The sequence below is a fragment of the Barbus barbus genome (genome assembly GCF_936440315.1).
Source record: "Barbus barbus genome assembly, chromosome: 46".
In the NCBI taxonomy this organism is placed as follows: domain Eukaryota; kingdom Metazoa; phylum Chordata; class Actinopteri; order Cypriniformes; family Cyprinidae; genus Barbus; species Barbus barbus.
Window position 1 is genome coordinate 24347815 of NC_136724.1, and position 12207 is coordinate 24360021.

Here is a 12207-nt window from a genome sequence, read left to right on the forward strand (position 1 = left end):
AATTGTAATTATTATTAAAGATTAAATAGCATATTAATGTAAGTTATTTAATATGAAATAAAATAAAATATTAATAGCATATTATTACATTTACATGATTATTGTTTTACATTTAATTGAAAATGTATTTAATTTATTAAATATTAAAATTAGACAAAACATTACCGACATGAGCAGCTAAACTGAATTGACAAACTGGTGTTTTTCTCTGTCAGAGAGATGTTGAAGCGATGTGATGCGCTCGTTTTTCTCTGACGCTCAGGGCGAATGTTGCTCACGCCTGCAGCTCCTGCGCTGTGATTGGCTCACGCTGACGGCGGCCCAGAGGCTCATGGGAAAACCGCCGGTCTTAAAGCAACGTCCTGAGAAATTACGCTGCTCAATAGAAGCTGATTTTCATAATGGCCACTGACGCTCGCTTTGCTTTAAGGAGTGATGTGACTGTTAATCACACACACACACACACACACACACTCTCTCGCACACACACACACTCTCTCTCTCGCACACACACACACACAGCGCTTCTGTACATACATGCGATGATGTTTCCGTAACGGTTCTTCATTCTGTTCTCGTCTTTTTTGGCCGAGTCCCACGGCGCCGCCTGCCCTTCAAAGAAACTCTGAAAGACAACGACAAAAACAGACAAAAACACAGTTAACAGAATGAACGTGAGCGACAAACAGCAGGTCAAAGGTCAGGACAGCACATGAGAATGGAGTCGGACATAAACAGCCAGAGAAAAGAGGAAAATGAACTTTATGATCATGAACGTGAAGCATCTCCATTACCACAGAAAACCATTTCAAATGACTCTAGAGTTTGACATTAGCATTCAATACACAGCACAAACAAAATATTACTATTGTTCAATTAATATTAAACATTTAACTCAATATTTAAGCTGATTAATATTCAAATCTTTTATAATATAAAAATTATGTTACAAATTACTGTTAATATTAAAAGCAATAGAAATATTAATAGTACATTTTTTGAAGTGGTAAATTATTATTAAACATTTCTTTACATATTTCAAATTAAAATCAAACAACAATTCTGATATTATATTATTAAAATTGTTGAAGTAGTAATAAACATTATTGAATTTTTATTTAAATTATATAATATTAAAATCCAACAAAAACTTTTTTAGTTTATTATTAAAATTGTTAAATTATCATTCAACATTTAAGTGAATATTTATTTAAATTATTTAAAATTGAAACAAAACAAAAAATATTAATAGTGCATTATTAAAATTCTTAAACTATTTTTGAACATTTAATTAAAAATGTATTTAAATTACTTTAATATCAAACAACAATATGAATAGTATATTATTAAAACTATTAAATTATCATGAAACGTTGAATTGAATGTTTAAATGATTTAATATTAACATCAAATAAAAATATTTCTAACACTAATTTTATATTTTAATGATATAATATTAAAATCCCACAACAATGTTAATAGCCTATTAAATTAAATTAAAAATCTTAAATAATAAAAAAAAAAAAAAATTCATATTTAAATGATTTAATATTTAAATTTTATCAAAACATTTAACATTAAATTATATTATTGTAAATTTCTACAATCTATAATATTTATATATACTTGTCATACATAATAAATTAAAACACAGCCCATTTTTATCATTCTCAGCCTTTCTCTTGCCTCATCTGGCATCTTAAAGGAACATTACTATTGTCCTTCTGCATTACTGACACACTATATAGTTTAATACTGTAAAGCTGCTTTGACACAATCTGTATTGTTAAAAGCTCTATATAAATAAAGGTGACTTGACTTGACCTTGCACATATTTTTTATTTTTCATGCCATGTTAAGCTAAAATAAAAAGAAAGCATCTTATAAGGCGGCATAATCACACCTACAGAATAAAGCCTTAAAATGCTGCCTGACCAGGTTTTAGAATAAGATAACATAAGCAATGTTTATTGCATTGCATCCACTTCTAGTATTTTTAATCTGAGGGTTTAGTTGATATTATTTCCTGACCGCAGGAGCTCGATCACGGCGTGAGATTTACATCGAACCAACGGAAAGCACAAGAGAGACAGACAGAAAGAGAAACGCAGCCGACGTTTGTTCCTCATCAAACATTAATGCTCTCCTCGCCGTGCAATTACAGCTAATTATGAAAATACACTTCAGCGCTGGCTTCTGAGGGCCGTTGGGCTGGTTTCTGCCGTTTCTCTGGTGTAAGCGTGGTATTGGTATTCCTAGTGTCCCACCGTCCAGAGACAAGAGATATGATTGCAGTGATTGAGCTAAACACAATGATGACAGCAGCTTCATCTGCAGGAGAAACGGCTGATCATCCGCTCTTTGTGCCTGATATTCACCGACGCAGCTTTCTGACGAACATCTCGGAGGCTCTGTGATTGAGGTTATGGACTGAGATTAGAAGTAAAGTGTTATGGTTTCTCAAGGCATGAATCACAGCAGAAGGAGAGCTGAGTCAGATTTAACCTGCATCGAGCACGATAACCTTAGAAGACTTAAAGAAACAGAAAAACTACTTTCAATCAAAAGTCTTTCATTTTGAAACTCAACACGTCTGTGTGCAATAAATAAATAGAAACACATCTTATCTTGAAACGCACTACTGTTAAAATGATCCTGAAAGAGTCTCTTCTGCTCAGAAAGGCTGCATTTATTTGATCAAAAATACAGTAAAATTGTGAAATATTATTCTAATGTAAATCAGCTGTTTTCTGTGTGAATATGTGTTAAACTGTAATATATTTCTGTGATCTGCAGATGTATTTTCAGTATCATTACTGCAGTCTTCAGTGTCACATGATCTTCAGAAATCATTATAATATACTGATTTACTGCTCAACAAACATTTCTGATTATTATCAATGTTGAAAACATTAATATTTTTGTGGAAACTGATACATTTTATTTTTCAGGATTCACAGATGAATAGAAAGTTTAAAAGAACAGCATTTATTAGAAATAGAAATTTGTAACATTATAAGTGTCTTTACCTAGCTATGCGAGTGAAGAACAAAGCCTATAGTTTACGTAATAAATCATATTTTAGCATCCAGATACATCGTGAATATGGAAACATCTGGATTTGTGCAGAATGAGAGCAGCAGGCTTCAGTTTCATCTGTAAATTCATTCATTTTGTCTTGACGCTTATATATAAATACAACTTTAGAGGATTTGTTGTGGAGAGAAGGGAACTAAAATATTCTAACTGCGTTTGTAATTTAGCTTTTATTTACCAGTATTTTAGCCTACATTATTTCTGAATATAATAATCAAATGCGATGTACAGACTAATAATTTAGGCTGCTTTTTCCTCTCAAAATGCTAGGAGTAACTTTTTTTTATTAATTTTTTATCCATGCTGCAAACATTTTTAAATATCTTTGTAGTTTTTTCTTACGTTTAATACATTTAGTCTTTGGTAAATCTAGAAAAGATGACCAATCTTTGTTTTTTTTTGTTTTTTTTAACCCCTGCTTTATGCAACTGAGCGGTATCGGTCCTATTGGTGCATCCCTAATATATATATATATATATATATATATATATATATATACACACAGCAGAGGCAGACAGTAGTGAAGTATTTTTACTCTGCTTTAAAAGTACTTTAAGCACTTTATTAGTGTGTTTTTCTTTAGAAAACTACTTCACAACATTTCAAAGCATAATACTGTACTTTTTACTGCACTATGTTTCATATTAAATATCATATAATACTTATTTACATTAGAAATCTATCATTTTCTTACTTTTACTCAAGTAAAAGTAATTCAAAGATTTACTCGAGTACAAGAAAGTACTACATTTATAATGTTCTTAAGTATTAAAGGTAAAACAAACAACTTTTATGAAATGTATAGTGCAGTAAAAAGTATGAAATCCAAAGAAAAACACTCAGATAAACTGATTTACTTTACTTGAGTAAAGTAAAAATACTCCATATACAGGAGTCAACATTTGAAGAGGATTAAAAAAGTTCAGTTCTAAGACAAGAACGCATTTTGGGTTTAGCACAACTTCGATGAAAGGTTTTGATCCACTTCAAATGTGGGCTAGCGTGTATATATATATAGTTTTGCAAACATCATGAAATGCAGATGCATTTAAAGCATCTAAAGAGACATTAAAGCCAGTTTAATGAATGTTGGTTCTCTGAAGCAGCAGCAGCTTGTTATTCAGCGTGTCTCTCATGTGGCGTCAGAGACAGCGAGACGAGCCGAGCCGAAGGTACGAGCCACTGACAAACACCTTTCAGATAATGAGATGCAGGAGTCCAACGCCGAGAGCGCAGCGGGAAAATCATGACAACTGAGTCAAACGAGCGCCGACGGCCGTCAGGCGCTGCAGTTACCGAACGCAAACACACTCACACACACATTTAAATATTCAAGACGGTCACACGCAGACGCCTCCGAGAGTATTTACACAGCCAAGACGTGATATAAAGCGCAGATTCTGTCAAACAAACACTGACGGCTCTTCTGTGTGCTTTTACTGGTGTATAAACACAAGACACGCAGAAAAACAGGCTCAACTTACAGGAATAATTCACCCACAAATGTGAACTCCATCATAATTCAAACCAGTCAGACTTTGGTCCATCTTTAAAACACAAATTAAGATATTTGTAACGAACCCTGAGAGGTTTAGATAATAGTTTAGATGTAAATAAAAGGCTAAATAAAATCTGTTCATCAATGATTGCATCTATTCACAAAACTTGAATCAAACCACTTGATTCACATGGATTCGTTTTACGACACATTTATGATCTTTTTGGATCTTTTAAGTTTGGGTTCCCTTCATCTGGAGTAACAGAAACCTCTCAGGCTTCATTAAAAATATCTTCAAAAAAAATTATTAATTAAATATAAAAAAACATATTTTTAAATACAATTTAAAATTAAATAAAAAATTGAATAAACTAAAACATTAACAGAAATAAATAAAATATAAAAAACTTAAACTTATTTAAAAAAATTAAAACTTAAATTATACAAATACAATGAACGAACATTAAATGAAATAAATGAAACACAAAAAAACTGTATATTTTTATTAACTAAAATAAATTAAACATTTTATTTTTATTGGCTATTTGCCAAATTTCTAATTTTCATTTAGTTCAAGTTGAAGTACAAAAATAACTAAATAAACTAAAATTAAAAACTACACTTTATAAAAACTATATATATATATATATATATATATATATATATATATATATATATATATATATATATATATATATATATATATATATATATATATATATATATATATATATATATATATATATATATATATATATATATATATATAAATAAAAACTACTAATAAAAAGGGCAAAAAAATTGAAATTTATTCTAGCTCATTTCTCATTTTTATTTAATTTAACTTTAAACAATAAAATATCTAAAACTAATAACTAAAACAATTTATATTTAAAATTTATTTTAAACACTTAAAAAAAGATAATAAATATAAAGATAATAAAAATGTAAAATTACTTTAACAAAAATTAAAATGAAAACAGAAAAATAAAACCCAATTCAAAATATGACCAAAAACTAGTTTTTCAGTGCCACTAAAACAGTAGGGGTGAGTATATTACGACAGTACTTTTAATTTCAGGTGAACTGTCCCTTTAAGAGTTGCTGAAGTGAAACAGGAGAGAATAATGACTTTCAGACTTTGCTTGATGGGAAAATAATCTTTTGAAATATAAAAATGTGGTGCTGAATAAATAAGCTTCACAGCAGACTGGAATGGAGCGGATGGAGAAATGGCTGGCAGGAAGCTCCAGGCTGTTTCTGTCCCTCTAGGCCACTAGCTGCGATTGGCTGAGCCTCAAAACCACAGCCAATCAGACGCATGACTGGAATCATGAGCCAAACCCGTGACGCGAGTCTTTGGCGATGCTAAAACCGGATCTGGATTGGTCCAGAACGAGAGGAGCGACTCGAACGATAACATTAACTTGCGTTTCGTCTCAGTGGTGCTGAGGATAAAAGCAGGAGGTGAAATCAAATCCAATAAACAGAGTCATGAAATGAAATTGATGCCGAATAACACGCGCTCTCTGAAAGATGTCAAAACAAGCATGAATAAAACAGGCATCGAGCCCAACTTAATAATGCATGTTGTAAGATGCAGTTGTTGATTCCCTGCTGCTCTTTATTGTTATGCATCCCAGCATGCTCCAGGTATTTGTGGATGCATTACCTCCACCTCTGTGACGTCTGACAGCGACTAGTAAAGCTTTACAGTTTGGTCCAGAAGCTTCTGATGTACTTTATCCACAAATAAACTTCCTCAGGCAGCTTTTAATGCAATTTAAGCATCAGATGTTCAAATGTTGGATTCTGACACTATAACTGTGCATTTATAAAAGATTCTCAGCCTGGATACTGACTGCAAAATTCATAGAAACTGACCCTTTGCTAAGCTCCGCCCCTCTTGGTTACTGTTGCTAATGCGGAATATTATTCTTACATGGTCTGGAATGAGATATGACTCTGTTTCTATTTAAATAAGTAGTTAAATTGTGTCATAACATCATTTAAACACCAAAGAATTTGTCAATTTTAGTTTTGTTGTTTTTTGTAATGTTTATTACTTTTTTAAAATATATTATGGAAGCTTGTTTCTGCTGTGTAATAATAAAACAAAATAATACTAATTTGAAATATGACATGGTTTCTCTGAAGAAATAGTTAAATGATTGTGTACTATGATTTAAAACTGAAAAAATTGTGAATTTGAATCAATTTTAATTTTTTTATTGTTTTATAATTTTTAGTTGAAGTTTTAGTAATTTGGTTGTTTTTTGTCATTTATTACTTTTTATATTTATTTATTAAATATCATGGAAGATCATTTCCACCCTGGAATAAAAATAAAAAGGCAATAGTGCTTTTTATCTCACAATTCAGACTTTTTTTCTGCGATGGAATTAAAAATTAAAATCTCACAATTTTCTCAGAAAAAAATGATATCTTGCAATATTCTGAGTTTATATCTCTGACAATAATACATTTGAATAAAAATGTAAAATATTCTTAAATCAAGAATAAATAAAAATTCTACTGTGAAAATTAATACAAATAAAAATTTATAAATTCAGAATGCTAATTCTGTAAAAAGTGAATTGCAAGACAAAAAGTATACCCTTTTTATTTCTTTAATCTGTGAACTTTTTATATTTTAGGTTTAGTTACTTTAATTCATCAAATTAAAACGAGAAATGATGTCTTATTAAATAATTTTTTTTTTTTTATATAAATTTTTTTTTTTTTTTTTTTTATTATTTATATTATTTTATTTATTATTATTTTATTTTCAAGTAACTTTTTTTTCTTATGGCTTTGCTTTTATTTTTTTCAATGAATGACCCAAGATTATTTAAAGATGCATAAAAATAAAAAAAATACCCAACTATATTTTTGGAAAGCTTTCAATGCAGTTTTACGCAAATCATCAAAACATTAGAAAAAGAACAAAATCCTGCCTGATAATATTGCAACAGCTTCTAAGGTAAGACCGGTGAAACTACAGGAGCTTCAAGACAAACTACAGGACAATCGGGAGCTAACAAATCATAACTAAAACATCTTACATATATCCAGAAAGGGCTGCTTACCTCATTTATCTTTTCCAAAGTAAATGAATGGAATAACAAGAAGCAAAAGGAAAGATAAGGGAATATTTTAGTGTTGGTCATCTCAAACCACTATTCAACAGAAACACAGTTAAGACAAGCAAGTTTCACATGAGGAAGGGACGAGGGACTTCTACCTGAACTCTAAAAACAATCTTTATCCATAATGAATCGAGCCCTCAGGGCGGCTCGCAACCCAACGGGTGTCTGGGCTGAAATATTCATTTGATTGAGATGTGAAGGATAAAGCGGTGAGGTTATGGTGGTGGGTGAGAGGATGCACAAACACAGAGCCGTGATGGGATGTTTTAGCACTGCCCACGTCTCTCAGTCGCTGTAGACGTTAACTAACGGCCGATCACGCAAGTCTGTCTGTCTGTCTGTCATCGTGTGTGTGAAGACAATACACATCACATCATAGCTAAGCCTTGTGCGCTCAACAGAACTGGAGCGGTCTGGTGATGACATGAGCTCATGGAGATAACACTGCAAAAAATGCTTTGATTTCCAGCATAAATATCTAAACATTCTTAAATCTTTACGATATATTTACTTCAGAAGACTTGTTTTTCCATAAAAATGATCACATTTAAGTGAGTTTATGCTTAAGAAATATCTGCAAATGGGATGAATTAAAACAATACATAAATAAATAAATGCATACATTTTTCCTGTTTTAAGCATAATGAGAAAATGAGACAGTATTTTAAATCATTTCGCTTCTCAAGTAAATGTATCTTGATTTAAGAATATTTAGATATTTGTACAGAAAAACAATGAAGTATTCTTAAATCAAGATACATTTATTTAAGATTTTAAGTCTTGGTTTTTTGAAAAATGTATAAAAATAGTGAGTTTATTCTTAAAATAAGAAAGAAAGAATCTGCCAATGGGGTCAGAAAAACAACCCCCCCCCCCCTTTGAATTAGGTTTATTTGGTCTTGTTTTGTAACTTCATTTTAGAAAACAAGTAAAAGTATCTTGATTTAGATGTTTGTACTGGAAAACAAGATAAAAATACCCTGTAAACCTTCTTAAATCAAGATACTTTTTCTTGAGAAGCAAAATTACTGAGATATTAGATATTAAGTCTTGTTTTTTTTAAATAAAATACATCAAAATTAAATCAGTTTATGCTTAAAACAATAGTAATAAAAAGCAAATCTCAGCGGGTTAAGAAAATCAATAGTTTTCCATGGGAATCAAGTTTATTTTTCTGACCACATTGCCAGATATTTTTTCAGGTTTTAAGCACAAATTCACTTAATTTTCAAAAACTAAAAAAAATAAAATAAAATAAAAAATAAGACAAAAATGCTAACATTGTTAAGATACATTTACTTGATATGCTAAATGATTTAAGATATGAATACATTATCAAAATTAAACAAGTTTATGATTTAAACAAGAATGAAAATCTGTCAATGGGAGAAGAAAATTAATTTTGTTTTGCATTTGAATAATTTTTCCAGCCCCACTAGCAGATTTTTTTCAAGAGTAAATAAGACTTAATATAACTTTTATAACATAATATAAATTAATTTGCATTGAAAAGTAAATAGATCTTGATTTAAGAATATTTATATATTTGTATTGGAAAACAAGAGTATATTAAAATGATGTGCATTTACGCTTAAAACATGAAAAATATCTGCTAATGGGGTACAAAAATAATAAAGTTTTCCCCTTTAGTTTATTTCTCCGTTCCCCTTGATAATGTTTTTTTCTTGTTTTAAGCATAAACTCTTTGCTACTAGTTAATGTTTTGATTAAAGAATGTTTACATATTTGCACTGGAAAATAAGATAAAAATACTGAACAAACAAGTATCAATAGAATAGTTAAGCCAAAAATGAATAATTTGTCATTTCAAACCTGTATGACTTTCAAAAAGAGATGTTGAACAAAATGTCTTTGTAAAAAAGTGTCTAATGTTGTTGTTTGTAAACTGAAGCGTGCACATTCTGCTAAACATCTCCTTTCGTGCTTCACGGAAGACACAAGTCAAGATTGGAACGACATTATATTCAATGACCACTCTTAAAAATAATATGCACACTGCATGCAGTGACACAAACGTGTGATGAAACAAATGATGTTGAGAGTAAACTAAAGACAAATTAAGCAAAAGGACGCACCTCGTATTCCTCTTTGAAGCCGTAACCCTCGGCGCACTTCATCTGTGTGATGTGCTGCAGAAGATCGGCGACGCGGATGGCCGGATGAAGCTGTCCCGTCTGATATGGGACATCCACCGCCTCGCGTTTCTTGTAGGAGTGAGTATGCGACTGAACCAGGCTGCTGGTCTCGCTGTTCATGGTGTGGTTTTCGTCTGATGGGAAAAACGCAAGGGACAAATGGTCAGCAAACGCAGAAGAAAACTGCAAAGGAATGGATGAGCAGTAGGTTGACGACTACATGAAGAGATGAGCACAGAACAGCAGGTGAGTTGAATCCAAACATGTGCATAAACAGAACGCCGGCACCATCTACACATCAAAACAAAACCAAGCCGTCTGTTCTAGCTAAAGAAACTGGCTATCCCATGTCAAAATGAGGTCGCACCAATGGTGAAATGGTGATGTCTGGATGTGGCACCTTCACGACAGGGTTGGGAACCAAAAGAAAGCACATTTGAGGATGCAGGTGAGTGGAGGGTGACACATTTACAGCGGTGGCCAAAATGATCAGATCACTAGTATTTCCAGCAGCTACAAATGGTTTAAAGTCACTTATTTCTATCTTCTGCTGTAGTGTGTCAGTAGGGAATATCAGTTTACATTTCCAAACATTCATTTTGCCATTAATTGTAATAATCCAGTGAGTTTTTTGTCATCATTTTTGTCATCATCCAGTCTGCCTGGAATGAGATGAAGCAACAGAACAAACTGAGAGAGACTCGATCCAGAAGAAACATCCTGTAAAGCTACAGAGCTGTTAAAAGTTTTAGGCACTTGTGGAAAAATGCTGTAAAATGAGGATGCTGTCAAAAATAATATCATAAATAGATTTTCTTTATCAGTTAACTTCTATGAACTAAATTACATCAACATTTGTTGTGAGCATCCTTAAAGCTTTTGTCCTCGGTGCACTTGAGCAGAGTTTCTCAGGAGCTTTCTTGAAGCCACAGTTCTTCTGGATTTAGTCTCAGTTTGTTCTGTTTCTTCATGTCATTCCAGACAGACTGATGATGATCAGATCAGATCTCAAACATCTCACTGGATTATTACAATTAATGGCAAAATGAATGTTTCCTGCTGACACACTACAGCAAAAGATAGAAATAACTGCCTTAAAACTATTTTAGCTGCTGATATACTAGTGTTGTAGTGATTTTGGCCACCGCTGCACTGTATGTATGAAGAGGGCGGGCCACGGGTGACGGCCATGCTAGCTAATGGGAGGCGAAATGCGACACAAGGCCATGCGAGAGAGGCGACACGGTTTGAGGGGAGAGGGGGGAGCGGATCCCACTGACAGTCACCCCCAAAAAACACAGGGCCGATTGGCAACTTACCATTAATGGGCACTTTTTAAGAGGATACATAACAGGTTAAATGTGAAGAAAGAAAACAGGAAGAGAGAGGAAAAAGGGTGTAAGCAACAAGATAGTTGAAGCAAGAGCAGCTACACATGAAGTCCAGAGACTATCTGAGGTTCTGACTGACTTACTCTGAACCGTCTGAGGTGTCAAAATGAAGGAATGAGACGAGGCCAAATCTGAACCTGCTCGACACTTGGGTTCCCCAAGTACAAATCCCATTCAGGCCATCCACTGTTAAACTTTCTAAACAGACCTACATGAGCTCGGAAGCTACATGATTTACGCTGACATTTCAAAGTTTATCATGGATCAAGTGTTGCAATTTGTTTCAGTTTTACAAATCGAAATGACATTGATCTTGCAACATTGTTTCAATGTTTTACTTTTCCTACAGATCTTGTTAAAATTTCAATGTTGAACATTTATGCATTGTTTTAATCACAGTTCAATGTTTATTCAATGTCATGGATCAAGGCTGATTCAGTGTTGAATTTTGTTTCAATTTCGCAAATCAAATCAACGGTTTCCTTGCCATGCTGATGCAATGCTTACTTCAATATGTATAGATCTTGTTAAAATTTTAATTCTGAATTTTAAGTACTGTGGTAATGCTCTTGCATTAAACAATAGTTTTTCAATGTTGAAATAGCAACATACATCAGGTATCAAGGTTGAATCAGTGTTGAATTTTGTATCAATTTCGCAAATTGAATCAATGTTGATACTGCAACGTTGTTTCAATGTCTTACTTTCTTGTTAAAATTGTTGATTTCTAAGTATTTTGTTAAACTTGTTGCCAGCGTTGACATTATTTCAACATTTATACACAAGCATGGATCCAGGTTGAATTGTTTGAATTTGGTTTCAGTTTAATTTCAGTGTTGATTTTTTTTTAACCTTTTTTACAACCATTTAGCCCTAATTTTAATTTTTTAACGTTGAAACAACACTTAAATGATTTC

General features: G+C 32.2%; 1 protein-coding gene across 14 annotated transcripts in view; it reads right to left on the minus strand.

The window, feature by feature from the left end:
- LOC306865161 (receptor-type tyrosine-protein phosphatase mu-like) overlaps window positions 1-12207 on the minus strand; it is a 235032-nt gene that overhangs the window by 29912 nt on the left and 192913 nt on the right. For all 14 annotated transcript variants that reach the window (XM_079409588.1, XM_079409585.1, XM_079409584.1 and 11 more), the window contains 2 exons: window positions 9840-10033; window positions 538-625 (listed from right to left, as the gene is read on the minus strand). In XM_079409588.1, coding sequence (XP_079265714.1) covers window positions 538-625; window positions 9840-10033 — 282 coding nt within the window. The remainder of the gene's footprint in view (window positions 1-537; window positions 626-9839; window positions 10034-12207) is intronic.